Raw genomic sequence first — 14,111 nt, 5'->3', positions numbered from 1 at the left:
TAGTTATGGTGTAATACTGGTTTATTGCAAATCGCTCGGCAACTCGGCATCGCTCAGATCGATCTTCCGCCTAGAGAGCATGTTGCGCGTGTTTATCTTCTCAAGCAGCTCAAAATCTTCCCTGATACCGACGCTCGGGGTGGCGTCGACCACCTTGAACTGCACCTCCGTCGACGATTTTGAATCCGGTTCCGCCACTCGAAGCTTTCCAAAATTTCCTATTCCTAAACCGGCGTACCATCGGTATGCCTTGGGCGATTCCTCCCACGGATTGAAAACCACGCGGTCGACGCACCCGGTTTCGCCCGAAAGGTTTTGAGCGTACACGGTGCACCCGGTTCCGACCTCGACGCCCGTGTTGTGATCATTCGTACACAGGTACGTCTTATCCGTCGGTCCGGTGAGCTTGAAACATCTCTCCGACATGGCGTCCAAATCCTTGGTGAAGCGCACGCGCGGCTTGGTCGAGTGCAGCTTCTTGTCGAGGTAGACGCAGTCTTCGAAACCGATAAAATAGACATCTCCGTGGTGGGCATCGGACACCGCGATGTGGGCGTTGTGGCCGAGAGGGTATTCGAATTTGGACGATCCCGTGTTGTGCACGGTGGTCTTCATCTTCAGCGCGTTGTGCGACGCCAAGGAGATTTCCACGGACAGCTTGAATGTTGAGTCCGCGTTATCGCCCGCTAACTCGATAGTGACAAATGGCGTATCGTCAGCAACGGTTCCCGTCTCGATGATCCGGAATTCGGACTTGCTCGTGATTCCCGGAAACTGCATCGAAATCCCTCCTGGCTTTTCCGAGTTCCCGTCGTCGTAAAACAAAACTTCTCCTCCGTTCGCCATCACCCACGACCCCACCGTGAGCGATCCCTTGAGATACACATCCGCATAGGATCCAGATGGGTGCATTAACTGCACCTTGGTGGCACCGGATCTTCCTTCGGTGACGCGCACGCGTTCGCCGACGTTGAATTCCTTCGCCAGGGCGAGCGTCACCGCCGAGGTTTCTGATGAACTACTCGACGTACCCCCGATTTCCCCCTTAATCGCTCCAATAAACGCATTGATCTCTTCCGGTCGTCGTCCGGCGTCCAGAGGCTGCGCGGCTCGCGCTTCGTCGCGCGAATCGCGCACGAATTTCGGCGGGTCCTGGGACGACGCGGCGGTGGTGGACACGGATGTTCGTCGACCGTGGTGCCGCGACGTCGCGCGACGACGGAACGCGCGGGGCGACGCGTGGCCGCTGATAGCGGTGGGTCCGACGCGCACGCGCGCGGTCATCGGTCGCGTCGGTGACTGCGGGGACGCGTCGCGTCGCGCGCGGGGGGGCGCGGTCCTCGCGCCGCCGGAAGACACAAAGCACCCGTAAGTTTTGCGACACCTCTTGAGCGCGGTTTGTCGGACCACGATTCACTTGGTGACCAGTAATGACTCGACGACGAGTGGCTCCGAGGACTCCACCGGGGTCTCGACTCCACGCGTCGGACGCAGTGCAGCGGAATTAACTCAGTTGGTTAGAGTGCAGGTCTCATAGCAAAACAAAATACTGCAATATGGGCATCGCGAGGTGCTTCGTATCTACCAGCCACAAAACTTCACCGAGCGAACGCTCGCGCACGACACGTCGTGCTCCAAGATTGACTCTCGAGAGTTATCCTGAAGTCGCCAGTTCGATCCTGGCATTCCGCATTTCTTTTTGCATATTCGTTCCCTCGTTAAGTTACAAGTTACGCGTACGCTCGCTCCGCGCCCTCCAACGTGTTCTGCAGCAAAATCGCGATGGTCATTGGCCCGACGCCGCCCGGCACCGGCGTGATGTGCCCGGCAACCTCCTTCGCGGAATCAAACTCGACGTCACCGACGAGTCGGTACCCGAGTTTCTTACTCGGATCATCTTTGGCGTTGATCCCGACGTCGATCACGGCGCACCCGGGCTTGAGCCACGAACCCTTGACCATCTCCATCTGTCCGCACGCGGCGATGACGATGTCGGCGCGGCGGCAGATTTCCTCCGGGTTCGGCGTTCTCGAGTGTACGATGGTGACCGTGGCGTCGCGTCGTTGAAGTAACAGCGCCGCAGGTGTCCCCACGACATTGGATCGCCCGACGACGACAGCTTCCTTGCCCGCGATTGGAATGCCCGTACGCTCGAGCAGTTCGATGCACCCGCGCGGCGTGCACGGCACGAACAGCGGCTCGCGCCCGCGCTGAGAGAGCCGGCCAATGTTTAGAGGGTGAAATCCATCGACGTCCTTCTCGTAACTGATCGCCCCGAGCACGCGCTCCTCGTTGATGTGCTTGGGCATGGGCAGTTGCACGAGGATCCCGTGCACGTTTGGGTCGGCGTTGTACGCCTCCACCACCGCCAGGACCTCGTCCTCCGTCGCGTCCTCCGGAAGATCCGTTCCGAACGACTCGATGCCCGCCTCTTCGCACGCTTTCTTTTTACTCCTCACGTACGTCTGCGAGTCCTTGCGTTCGCCCACGAGCACCACCGCCAGTCCCGGGACTTTCCCGGTTCGCGTCCGCATGGCCGCAACCTTCTCTCGCACCTCCTCTCGCACCGCCTGCGCGATCGCCTTGCCGTCGATGATCGTCGCCGACATCGCGCGGACGCGCACGACGCCGCGTCCCGACGACGAGACGCGTGCGCGGTGCGCCGGCGCGCTCAGCGTCCGGTTCGTCGGGACGGAAGACGCACCGCGCGTGGCGACGCGCGCGCCGAGCCCGCGAGCGACGCGCGCGGTGGACGCCATGGCTTCGATCGCGCTCGACGGCGAGGAACGCGCGAGACGGGCGCTCGACGACGCCGGGGAGTGCGGTCTGACAATGCCGCCACCAGTGTCACATTCGATTAACGCCATCGCCGCGGCGAACGCTCGCCGATGACGCGATCGAACGCGATTGGACGACGACTCTAACGAAGATCGAGCTAATTGAAGCGATTACACGGCTACTAGGTAAGAATGCGGTTTCGACGAATGGGCTACGAAGTAAGTCTCGATGCGCGACGGCCTAGCGCGCCTCGGAGACCTTTTCGACCCCAGACATGCCTTCCTCAGCCGCCGCCCGTTGCACCGCGCGCGGCGTGTACATGGCGTGTCGCTTGTCCTTACGCGTCGGTTGACCGTCGGCGCGACCGGATCGGTCGACCGCATCAACGACAGTGACGTACTTCTTCTTGTTCGCGCCAACCTTGAAGTGCACCTCGCCGTCGCGAAGCGCGAAGAGGGTGAAATCTTTACCGGTGCCGACACCGTCACCCGCGTGGAACTGTGAATCGCGTAAAAAGTCCATCGTCAGTCACCTTCTTCACCCACATCGCGCGTCGACATCAAAACATCGGCGTCGTCGACCCCTCTCGCCGCGCGCGCGAAACCCTCAACCCTCGAGCGCGTCGCGCGCGCCTCCCTCGCCTCGCCTCGATGCCCCTCTCGCGTCGTCTTCTCGTACCTTGTTCCCAACCTGTCGGACGATGATCGAGCCCACCGTGACCTTCTCCTCGCCGTACTTCTTCACCCCGAGGTACTGCGGATTGGAATCGCGGCCATTCTTCGTGGACCCCGTCCCTTTCTTGTGCGCGCACTCGATGACGGCGGCGCGGCGCTTTCGTTCTCCGGCGACGTTGGGGACGACGCGGAGGGCGGTGGTGGAGATCTTGGAGCTCAGAGAGGCGAACATCGCGCGTGGGCGAAGACGCGCGAGGACGAGTGGGGCGGTGTGGGGTCGATTCCACAAAGTGGGGTCACGATGGGCGACGTCATCCGAATTAGGTCTTTCCCATCGCGCGCGCGACGGCCTGGCGAGACGCGAACGGTTTGAGTCGCGTGTTAACACAAAGATCGTCTAGCAGGGAACGCCGAGGGCGTGTGAGACGGCGGTCTTGGCGATGCTCTTCGTTCCCGCCGCCTTGATCACGGCGTCAGTGTCGAGGGCGAGCTGGAGGCGACGGGCGCGGACAAAGGCCAAGACGCGCTCGGCGACGGGCGCAGAGGCGCCGTGCGCGCTCGCCTTGACGAGACCACCGCATAGTTGTAAGCAGGTTTCGCGCGCCAATGCGTTAGCGCGAGCGATCGGCGCCTCTGTGGCGGCGAGCTCAGCCTCGTGTTGGGCGATCTCCTCCACCGCCTGTGCCTCAGCTGCTGCCGCTTGCTGCGCCTCGTACGACCGACCCTGGGCAGAGAGCTCCTCGGCGGCACGACCAGCACCCGAGGCCTCAGCCTCGGCGGCACGAATCTTACTCACCAGTGCACTTCGCTTTCCAACCACGCTCGCCTCGGAGGCGCACACGAAGTCACACACGGTGGATGCAATCTCGTACGTGTCATCCTCGCCGAACACCGCCGCGCGCTGCACCACCCAGTTCACCACCGCGGATGGCGCGACTAAATCAAGAGCTAATAAACGTTCGACCGCGATAGGGGCCATCTGATAGTGACCACGCCAGATCCCGACCGCGGCGTCGACGGCGACCTCGCCGCCAGCCTTTTCAACCAACTCACGAATCGGCGCGGCGTATCGCTTGAGCAAAACGTCGTGGTGCGTGATGCACTTTTGTCCGCGCTCGAGCGCGGCGACGACGAGTGATCGAAGCAAAACCTCCGGACTTGCCATAGTCGCTCCCTCGGAGCCGATCCATTGGACGACCTCGTACCCCTGTCGCTTCTCAGCGAGCATTTGCTGAAGCTTTCCAAAAGTGGGGTCGGCCGCCGTCTCGGCAATGTACTCGGCGTTCACGCCTCTACCGGTTGGCAGGAGCGGTCGGAGCTCCTCGATAAGACTCTTTTCAACGCGTTCGATGAAACTGAGTTGGCACAATTTCTTCAGTGCGTCCACGACGAACGCGCGCTGGGGTGCGTCCTCCTGTTGCTCCATCACGTGCTTCCAGCTCGACCAGGGCCAAACCAAATCAAAGCACGAAACTTGGTGCGCGAGCCAGCTTGCGAGACGATCGCGCGCGGTCACGTCCATGCGATCGATCGACCTGAACATCATACCCGCCGTTTTTGCCATCTTTGGCGGGAACGTGGGGATGATCTTGCACAAGTCTTGGATGACGATATGGTAGAAGACGGGCGAAAACGTCGGCTCTGGGAGCGCAAGCAACTCGGCAAACAAAGTCTCAGCCACCAAGAACTGACACTGCTCGGGCTGCTCTGCGGGAAGAGGAAGCGACGCCAGCTGCTCAGCGGCCGGAATGGTCGCAGTTCGACGATATCCTGGCTCGAATGCCCAGATGGTGTCCACGATGTACTCCTCCGCAACGAAACGCTCAAGCGGACCCCACGCGTCGACATTACCCGTGCCCTCGGTAAAGCTCGGGTCCAAAATTCTGTGCGAACGAATGAAATTTGTAAGTCGCTTCGGTCAGTCACCGCGTTCGACGGCGAGAGCTCGGTTCACCCCTCGAGCGGCGCTCGGCTCGTTGAACGTTTTCTCATATCAGCGCGAGGTCAGTGGATTAACGAGATATATAAAGTAAATCTTCATCGCCGATCGGACATTCGACATCGCGATTGTTCTTAAGCGCACCTTAGCATCGATCGACCGGGGTATCGCGCCGCAGCTTCGGCATGACTCGCGAACTCGACGGTCGAAATGGTCACGTCTCCAAGAGCATGCGCGTTGGTTGTGCTCGCCAACTCCTCGACGAATTGCTCGGCAATGGTGGGAATGGAGGCGATCTTCCAAATACCATCCGTGTGCGCCGCACTCAGGCGAGCGCACATGTCCGCGAACCAATCCGTCTCCGTGCCGTCCACAGACTTAACGATGACGGACGCCGGGTCTGGATTGGCGGAGCGCGTCTTGCAGTACGCGTCCGCCGCGTCCAACAGTCCCTCGAACTCGTTCGAGCACTCAGACTTGGACAAGAATTCCCCACCCCACGGAAGCGCGGACAGAGCGACGTATGCGAGCCAATCTGCCCGCGGCTGCCATCCCGTCGCGCCCTTCTTCGCGAGCGCCTGCGACTCCTTCAGCAGCGAATCCAAATACCTCATCACGTCCATCCTTTGCACAGCGCCCACAGTGCTCAGGAGCACTAAAAACCTCGTCAACACCCGCGCGCGAGTGCGCTGGGTGAGATCACCCCCGTTCAGCGCCTCCTCGAGCGCCGTCTTTGTCTCCTCCACGACGCGTCCACCGAACTCCCCGGCGGTGGCGTTGATCAACCCCACCAGCGTCGCGTACACCGGCGTCTTGACCGGCAGCTCCGTGACGCACTCCATCACAAAACCCATCGCGTGCTCGCACAGCGTTTCACCCTCGCGCGCGATGTCTCCGGAGAGGCCGCGTAAGACGTCCGCGGAGCCGTCGCAGTGAATGATCACGTCCCGGAGCTCTCGAAGATCATCCTCGTTCGGTCCATCAACGCCGTGCGAGCCGTCCTAATCGCGCGTAAATCACGTAACGACGTCAGCGTGACGCACCGACCCCCCCCCGCGCGCAAAGACCGCGCGCATCATCCCCGAGACCGCGTGTCACATCGAATCCACGCCTCGAGCTCGATCTCCTCGACGCGCGCATCGCTTCACCCCCGCCCACGCGCGCGCGCGCGCCGCGAACGCGGCGCACATCGACGCACCTCACGCCGCGCGCGCTTCGCGTGCGACATGTCCCGTCTCAAATCACCTCCGTCGACGTCTCCGGTCGCCCGCGTCGACGCATTCGTACATTTGTCACGCGTGAGCCCGAGAGGTTTTCACCGCCGTGGCGAAAAATCCCACACGCGCGCGCGTCGCACGCGCGGCACACCGCGTCGCAAGCGTCGAGCGCGCGTCCTCGGGTGCGTCGGACGTACATCTCGCGCGTCGTCGCGTCGCGCGCGCGTCGGGCGCGGTCGCGGCGGCGGCGGTCGCGATGTTCACGCGCGCGTCGGTGGGGCGATTGGTGACGCACGCGCGCGCGATCGTCCACCGCGTGCGATGCGCGCGCGCCGCTGGTGACGGCGCGCGCGCGGTGGGGGGGCACGACGACGCGCGCGCTCGGACGTACGCCCACGCGTCGGCGTCGACGTCGGTCGGGGCGAATGAGGGTGGGACGCGGGACGGCGCGCGGGACGGCGCGTGGCTCGCCGAGCGCAAGCGCTGGCGCGCCGAGGTGAACGCCGCGCGCCAGGCGTGGCGATCGGAGCGAGAAGCGCGAGCGAAGGCGACGATGGAGGTGGAGACGGCGGCGAGAGCGGTCGCGGCGACGGAGAAAGCGGAGCGTTTGGCTGAAAAGGCGCGCGCGCGGGCGGCGCGCGCGGGCGCGAGCGCGGGCGCCAGAGAGGAACGCGCGCGTCAACGCGAGCGAGAGACGCGCGTCATCGCGGGACGACGGCGCCAACGCGCGCACGCGATGTCACTGCGACGACAAGCGAGGGAGATCGATCTGTTGAAGGCGTCGCGCGGTTGGATCGAATCGACGGAGGAGCTCGAGCGGCGCGTACAGCGCGCCGTGGAGCGCCCCGAGCGACTCTTCAAGTGAGCGCCGCCTCGACGCCCGCGTCATCCGTCGTCGCTCGCGAACGATTGATATATACCGCGTCGTCATCCGTCGTCCGTCGTCCAGCGCCCTCGACGACGTTCACCGCGCCGGAGGTTCGCCCGCGGGCGACGCCGCTCGACCCGCGCGCGTCCGCGCCGCACTCGTCGACGCACCGCGCACGCGCACCGCACCGATGCCTCGCTCGACGCGCGCGCGCGTGATCTCTCGCGCGGTCGTCGCCGTGGCGTTCGCCGTCGCCGTTCTCGCGCGCCCGTCGCGCGCCACCGCGTCGGGATCGTCCAGATCGCCCGCGCGCGTGACGTGTGGCAGCGCGCTCAAGCTCGTGCACGGGGCGACGAAACACGCGCTGTCCTCGCAATCGGTCGCGTACGCCACGGGATCTGGACAGCAGTCGGTGACGGCGGTGCGATCGAGCGATGAGGGGGCGTATTGGATGATCGAGCCGGCGCTCGGCGGCGCGACGTGCGCGCGCGGAGAGGCGATCGGGCCGGGGATGACGATTCGGTTGAGACACGTCGCCACGCGCGCGTGGTTGCACTCGCACTTGCATCGATCGCCGCTGAGTGGGAATAACGAAGTGTCGTGCTTCGGTGGGGACGGGTCGAGCGACACGGGCGATCACTGGGTGGTGGAGCTCCCGAACGGCGGCGACGCGTGGGAACGCGGGAAAAAGGTGCGGCTGAAGCATAAAGATACCGGAGCGTATTTGAGCTCGCATAATATGAAGTATGGACGACCGATCGCGGGACATCAGGAGGTGATGGGGGCGGCGAGCCCGGGATCTAACGCGCTTTGGACGAGCGCGGAGGGCGTGTACTTTCCCACCTCGGAAGAGCAACGGGCGAAAGACGAGCTATAGACGCGCGCGCGAGGGTTGGGATTATTCTTTCTAATGATGAGTTCATGATTAATCGAGTAAAGTTCACGTGTCGTCTTCGACGCGATCATGCGGGAGGTAAAACTTGTTTTCTTCAACCTTCTTCGCGTCCACGTCGATGGCGCCGTCTGGATTTTCGCGCTTCGCTTGTTCCTCCTCCTCGTTGCCCGTGCGGTTGGTCTTTCGCGCACCCTTCTCCACGACGAAAACCGGCTTGGCGTTCTCTGGCTTGACCTTTTCCCCGATCCAAGCCTTCATGGAATTGAAACCAGCCTGCGCCGCGTCCTTGAGCTCTTCCTTGCTCTTCGCCGCTCGAAACTCCTTCACGATATTTGCGAGCGTGCCCTTGAGATCGATCGGTCGCAGCATGGCGTGAATTACCGCCACAACGCTGGTCCACATCACGCTACGCACGACCGCGTACGTGTTTGCCGTGGCGTCGGATAGCAAGAACAACACAATCGCCGACGCGAGCGTCACGCGACGCAGACGCTTGCGCGGGACGCCCGCCACCACCTCGGCGTTCCACTTGAGCGCCCCTCTCGTCCCGAGCTCGAGCTCGCCCAAGATTTTATCGCTCGTCGCCGCCAAGTGAACGTAAAACAGCGTCAACGCCAGCCCAAACGCCGCGCACTCGCATCCGATGAGAGCCGCCGCCGCCGCCATGACGAGATAATTCTGTCGAAATCGAACCGTATTCGCCTTCGCCCGCGCCAGCGCCTCCGCCTTACACGACGGAAAATTCAATCCATGACTCTCCACCTCCGTCGCGTTCACCGTCTCTCGATCGTTATCCACCTCCACGACGGCACCGATCGACTTCAACGCGAAGAACTCGCGCCACGTCGCCGCCGTCGCGTCCCACGGCGCCTCCGTCGCGCGCGCGAACCACTTCTTCACCGCCACCCCATCGAACGCGATCGTCACCTCCGAACCCTCGGGCGCGGGCACTGTGGACGATCGCGGTCGCGCCGTCCGTCCACGCGCGCGCGTCACCGCGCCCGTCGTCCGTCGCGTCGACGCCGTCGGCATCATCCCGACGCCGACGTCATCCCACCCTCGCGTCGCGCGTCGCGTCGCCCCGGTCGCTCGCGCCCCCACGCGCGCGCGCGCGCACACCCCCCCGCGCACCGCGCGCATGGCCACCGTCCCGCGCGCCCGTGCGCGGCGTCGCGCGCGGTCGATCGCGCGCGACGCCCATCGATCGATCGATGCCGACGCTCGAAAGGCATCGACCGGGTTCCCATCGAAAGGCGTCGACCGGTGCGCTCGCCAAATCGACCGACCCTCGTGCGCCTTTGAAAAAAACCAACCGCGGAAGACCAAACGTCAACGGTCGCGCGCGCGCACACGCGCGCGCGCGATGCGCGGGCGCGAGCTTCGGCTCGCCCTCGACGGGGCGACGATTGGAAAAAATTCCTCCGCATCGCGCGCGCTCGAGCTCGCGTGCGCGTACGACGGCGAGACGCGACGGGGGCGCGCGCGCGTGGACGACGGCGACGCCGCGGTGGGTCAACGGGACGATGGATCGTCGACGGTCGTGGGGTCGGAAGACGGCGCGGACGCGTTCGCGGGCGCGGGCGCGGGCGAGGTTGTGGTGTTTCGACGGACCGAGGGACGGGCGCGGACGCTCGCGCGGTCGAGGGCGCGGGTGATGATTGAGGCGCGAGACGGGCGCGGACGGACGCGCGCGCGCGGCGCGTGCGAGGTGGATATTGACCGCGATACCGTGGACGACGCGCGCGTGGTGGTGCTGCGCGCGCGGAATGGAACGATTTGGGGGGAGGTGCGGGCGCGGGTGACGACGCGGGCGATCGGTGGGGAGGGTGAAAGTCGGCGCGGCGCGCGCGAGAGTCCGCGCGCGCGGAGGACGCCGCGGACGAAGACGGAACCCACGGCGGTGGAATCGGACGACGAGGCGTTTTTACCCCCGTTCGAGAGCGAACGTGGACCGGGGGCGCGAGTGGGTGCGCGTGAGAGAGAGTTTGAGCTCACGGCGCGAGTGGAATCGTTCGAGCGCGTCGGCTCGAGCGCGACGTTTGACTTTCGAGCCGCCGTGGCGGCGAGCGTGGGCATGGATGATGTGCTTTCGAGCGAACTCGGCGTCGATCGCGCCAGGGGGGAGTATTTCGTGCGTACGGCGCCGAGCGTGCGCGCGGCGGCGCGCCCCGGGGACGTGGTCGTGTTTCCAAGCGGTGAGGACTCGGTGGGGTTCGCGTGCGCGCCGTCCGCGCTCGCGACGACCCTCTCGCGCAAACCGGCGCTTGTTCTTGAGGTTTGGTCCGTATTGGACACCAGTAAGACGGCGCGCGCGATTGTCGCGATCGATGAGTTGCTTCGTCGCCCGGAAGTGCGGTATAGGGTTGAGATGGTGGACGACGAAGGAGTCGTCGTCGGGCGCGTTCGATTGTACATCCGACTCGATGCGCGCGGATCGTCTAACGATCCGGCACCCGCCCCGTCGACGCCACCGCCGCCAGCGCGCAAGCCGACACCGAGAGCTTTATCACCCACGCCCGTGCCGAGCGCGCAGAAGCCTCCGGCACCGTCGTCAAAGGCGCAAACGCGTCACGTCGTCGCGCCGCCGCCGAGCGACGATCCACGGTCTGGGATCGAGTACAAGGTTGCGTACGATCTCGAGGTGTGGAAGCAACACCAGATGACAAAATTTTATGAAGAACTGCGATCTAAGGAGTCGGTGCGCATGAACATATTAGAGGACGAGTGGAAGCGTCACGAGACGAGGCGGATGAGAGAGGCGGAGGAGGCCGAGCACCGGACGCGCATATTGGAGAAGAAGCTGCACGAAGCTGCGATGAATCTGGAGTTGCGCGAGCGCAAGCTGATCGAGTTGGAAGAAAACTTCGACCACAGAAAACACAAGCTTGAACGCGAGACGGCGGCGGCGCGCGAGGAGGCAAAAGACGTGGTGCGGCGCAATCAGGAGGCGTGCGATCATCGTGTTGAGATGGAGAAACAAAAGGCTCGTGAAGCCGTTCGCGAGCGCGACGCGTTGCACCGTCGATTGGAGCAGACAGAGGCACAACTCATGGAAGTACAATCTGCATTCGCGACGCACAAGAAGGCGCAACTTGAGACGAACGAGGCCACGTTGCAGGCTGAAATCTCTCGCTTGATTCCTCGCTGCGAAGCAGCCGAGTCTCAAGCCAACGAGGAGGCTGAATCAAAAGAGAGATACAAAGGGCAACTGACGAAAATGGCTCGACAAGTCGTCGCTCTTGAGCGTGAACGAGCACATTTACGTCGAGCCGTAGAGCGCGCGGGCCTAAACGTGACGAACAGGATGCAAGTCGCGCCGAGCGCGAACGAGTTCATGAGCGAGATGCTCGCCGGAGAGACCGGCGACGCGGACGCGTTCATGAGCTCCTTCAGGGCGGATATCGCGGCCGCATCGGGACCAAACGCTTTCTCCAAGGGCGCTTTCGCGCGCGTTGCACCTCGACCGACAGAGCCCTCTCGCGCGCCACTATCGCTGAGACCAGATCGAACGCAGGACCACGATGCTTCTGAGCCGTCTCGTCCTGTTGAAGATTTAGAAAACAGACCGCCACCGCCAAAATTTGTGCCCATCGAGGCGACGCTCAATGAGAAGCGCGCGGCAGAGAAAGAGGTCAGGCGTCTCGTTGCGGAACGAGGAGATTTGATGCGCACGGGCATGTACGGAAGCGGCGACAAGATAATCGCGCTCATTGACGAGCGCATAGAGGAACTCACGGACAGAATAGCCAGCGTGTGAAAGACGAAATTACTAACCGCCGCGATGTCCTCCATCTCCCCAACGGGCGCGTTGATGTCTTTGGCGATCTAATATATTGCCTACTACACTATTCAACTGTTACGACGACTTTCCCGGTGGTTTGGCCCGTTTGGAACAAACGCATCGCCTCTGGTAAATCGGTGAAGTTGAAAGTCGCTCCGACTTTCGGCGCCGGTAAATTCAACGCGTTGAGCTCTGCCAACAGTCTCGCGAGCTCTTCTTGTTTGTCGAATTGCCAGATCAAATTGAAGCCTAAGATACCTTTGTTCTCACCCGGAAGCATGAGCGGATCCACTTTCTTACGTCGTAAGAATTTCCACGCCAGCTTGACCCAACCTACGACACCGATCGAATCGCCTCGTGGTGTCAAATCCGCGGCACCGTAAACCACATAACGTCCGCCACGCGCCAAGTTATCCCATCCGCCCTGGAAGAAATCACCGAGCGTTGCATCGAACACGATATCACAACCTTCAGACGCGCCGATGGAGTCACACGCCTCCTTCACCTGTTGCTTGAATCGTTTGCGATCTCGCACGATTACGGCTCTGAGCGACGGAAAACGCTCCTTCAGCGTCTCCTCCTTCCCAGCGTTCCCGATCACCGCGATCGGCTCCGCGCCGACAGCTTCACAAATACCCAACGACATCAACCCACATCCGCCCGCGGCACTGTGCACGAGCACCGTGGAGCCACGTTTGACGTCGCCGAGCGCTCGCAAGCCGTAATACGACGTCAACCCCTGTACCAAAAATCCCGCGCCCTCTTCAAAGGTCCATCCGTTTGGAAGTGGACGCATCTGCGTCATCGGTACCGCCACCTCATCCGCGAACGCACCGAACCGAACGACGCACATGACCTTATCGCCGACGTGAAAGTCCCCAGCGTATCCGTTCGGGAGCTCGACGATTTCGCCCGAGCATTCCAGCCCCGGGACGAACCGCCCCTTTGGCGCCGCCGAATACAGCCCCAGCGCGGTGAAGACGTCGGCAAAGTTCAACCCGATCGCCCGCACGCGCACGCGGCACTCGTCGGGGTTTAAAACGACGGACGGGACGGTGTTGAGCTCGAGGTTCTTGAGCGAGCCTTTACTCGAGATCTCCCACGCGCGTCTTGTCGCGCTCGCCGACGCGGTGGTGACGCGCGCGGACGAGGAGCGCGTACCCATTCGTCGCGTGCGCTTTGGCGGGGGCGACGCGGCGCGATTGGAACGAGCGGCACCTCGCATGACGCTCAACCGCTCGCGTCGCAAAGTGTGGGGACGGCGACGGTCGTCGACTCGATGTCGATCGTCGGTAACGCGCTCGATCACGCGTCGTCCGGGCGTTTCAGCCATTTCGTGCGCCATCGGGATCGAAGTTCGCGTCGGAAGTCGCCGTAGGTTGCGAAACCGTTCGGGGCGACTTCGGCGCGCCACTTTTCTGAAATCGCGTCTCGCACGCTCGGCGGGAGCTCGCGAGAGCCATCGCCGACCGCGCCGCCCCCATCGCGAACCTTACCGACCGTAAACGTCGTTCCCTCCATTCCCATCTGCTTCGCCACCTTTTCCCGGACGAAATGATCGTCGAACTTCGTATTGTTACGCATGTACTCGAATCCCGAGCGCTCGAGGACGAGCGCGCGCGCGTCGTCGTCGAGCTCGATTCCCATGAACGCCGACACCGCGTCCACGACGTCCCCGAGATTTTCCTTCATATCCTCAAAGCAAAACATGATCACGTTCTCCGGATCGCGCTCGAGCGCCTTCCACCAACTCACGTAGTGCGCCGCGAATCCGCCGCTGTGCGACGCCCCGGCGAACACCGCCTCCGCGAACGCCTCCTTCTCGATCACCCCTCGCTCTATCCCGCAGTACGCCGGCAAAAACTCATAAAACGAATGAAACACATCGCACGGTTCCCGCACGACGACGACGTAGCGCCCACCGCTCGCGATCGTATCCGCCCGTTCGTGCGACTTGAA

The 14,111-nt window shown here is 63.1% G+C and overlaps 10 protein-coding genes across 10 annotated transcripts; 3 read left to right on the top strand and 7 right to left on the bottom strand.

The window, feature by feature from the left end:
* Nucleotides 1-21: 21 nt before the first annotated feature.
* Nucleotides 22-1,284, bottom strand: OT_ostta07g01550 (Glycoside hydrolase-type carbohydrate-binding,subgroup; the record flags this gene model as incomplete). The annotated part of the gene is made up of 1 exon (XM_003080202.2): nt 22-1,284. One exon carries the CDS (start codon nt 1,282-1,284, stop codon nt 22-24), a length of 1,263 nt encoding a protein of 420 aa, XP_003080250.2.
* A 446-nt stretch (nt 1,285-1,730) lies between these two features.
* On the bottom strand, nt 1,731-2,867 carry OT_ostta07g01540 (Tetrahydrofolate dehydrogenase/cyclohydrolase,conserved site; the record flags this gene model as incomplete). Its single annotated transcript, XM_003080201.2, has 1 exon — nt 1,731-2,867. The coding sequence occupies one exon, from the start codon at nt 2,865-2,867 to the stop codon at nt 1,731-1,733; it is 1,137 nt and encodes a 378-aa protein (XP_003080249.2).
* A 151-nt stretch (nt 2,868-3,018) lies between these two features.
* OT_ostta07g01530 (Ribosomal protein L27) lies at nt 3,019-3,684 on the bottom strand (the record flags this gene model as incomplete). The annotated part of the gene is made up of 2 exons (XM_022983762.1): nt 3,019-3,276; nt 3,457-3,684. 2 exons carry the CDS (start codon nt 3,682-3,684, stop codon nt 3,019-3,021), a joined length of 486 nt encoding a protein of 161 aa, XP_022839394.1.
* A 165-nt stretch (nt 3,685-3,849) lies between these two features.
* Nucleotides 3,850-6,619, bottom strand: OT_ostta07g01520 (Nuclear cap-binding protein subunit 1; the record flags this gene model as incomplete). Its single annotated transcript, XM_022983761.1, has 3 exons — nt 3,850-5,335; nt 5,536-6,392; nt 6,590-6,619. 3 exons carry the CDS (start codon nt 6,617-6,619, stop codon nt 3,850-3,852), a joined length of 2,373 nt encoding a protein of 790 aa, XP_022839393.1.
* Nucleotides 6,620-7,161: 542 nt separating this feature from the next.
* Nucleotides 7,162-7,473, top strand: OT_ostta07g01510 (unnamed product; the record flags this gene model as incomplete). Its single annotated transcript, XM_003080197.2, has 1 exon — nt 7,162-7,473. One exon carries the CDS (start codon nt 7,162-7,164, stop codon nt 7,471-7,473), a length of 312 nt encoding a protein of 103 aa, XP_003080245.2.
* A 193-nt stretch (nt 7,474-7,666) lies between these two features.
* Nucleotides 7,667-8,353, top strand: OT_ostta07g01500 (MIR motif; the record flags this gene model as incomplete). The annotated part of the gene is made up of 1 exon (XM_003080196.1): nt 7,667-8,353. The coding sequence occupies one exon, from the start codon at nt 7,667-7,669 to the stop codon at nt 8,351-8,353; it is 687 nt and encodes a 228-aa protein (XP_003080244.1).
* A 63-nt stretch (nt 8,354-8,416) lies between these two features.
* Nucleotides 8,417-9,403, bottom strand: OT_ostta07g01490 (Prenylated rab acceptor PRA1; the record flags this gene model as incomplete). The annotated part of the gene is made up of 1 exon (XM_003080195.1): nt 8,417-9,403. The coding sequence occupies one exon, from the start codon at nt 9,401-9,403 to the stop codon at nt 8,417-8,419; it is 987 nt and encodes a 328-aa protein (XP_003080243.1).
* A 331-nt stretch (nt 9,404-9,734) lies between these two features.
* On the top strand, nt 9,735-12,128 carry OT_ostta07g01480 (unnamed product; the record flags this gene model as incomplete). The annotated part of the gene is made up of 1 exon (XM_003080193.2): nt 9,735-12,128. The coding sequence occupies one exon, from the start codon at nt 9,735-9,737 to the stop codon at nt 12,126-12,128; it is 2,394 nt and encodes a 797-aa protein (XP_003080241.2).
* An 88-nt stretch (nt 12,129-12,216) lies between these two features.
* OT_ostta07g01470 (Alcohol dehydrogenase superfamily, zinc-type) lies at nt 12,217-13,317 on the bottom strand (the record flags this gene model as incomplete). Its single annotated transcript, XM_003080192.1, has 1 exon — nt 12,217-13,317. The coding sequence occupies one exon, from the start codon at nt 13,315-13,317 to the stop codon at nt 12,217-12,219; it is 1,101 nt and encodes a 366-aa protein (XP_003080240.1).
* A 140-nt stretch (nt 13,318-13,457) lies between these two features.
* On the bottom strand, nt 13,458-14,111 carry OT_ostta07g01460 (P-loop containing nucleoside triphosphate hydrolase; the record flags this gene model as incomplete). The annotated part of the gene is made up of 1 exon (XM_003080191.2): nt 13,458-14,111. A coding segment is annotated over one exon (654 nt), but the record flags the coding sequence as incomplete, so codon positions are not given.

Source organism: Ostreococcus tauri, assembly GCF_000214015.3.
Source record: "Ostreococcus tauri WGS project CAID00000000 data, contig chromosome 07, whole genome shotgun sequence".
Taxonomy (NCBI): domain Eukaryota; kingdom Viridiplantae; phylum Chlorophyta; class Mamiellophyceae; order Mamiellales; family Bathycoccaceae; genus Ostreococcus; species Ostreococcus tauri.
This window is presented reverse-complemented; position numbering and strand designations above follow the sequence as displayed.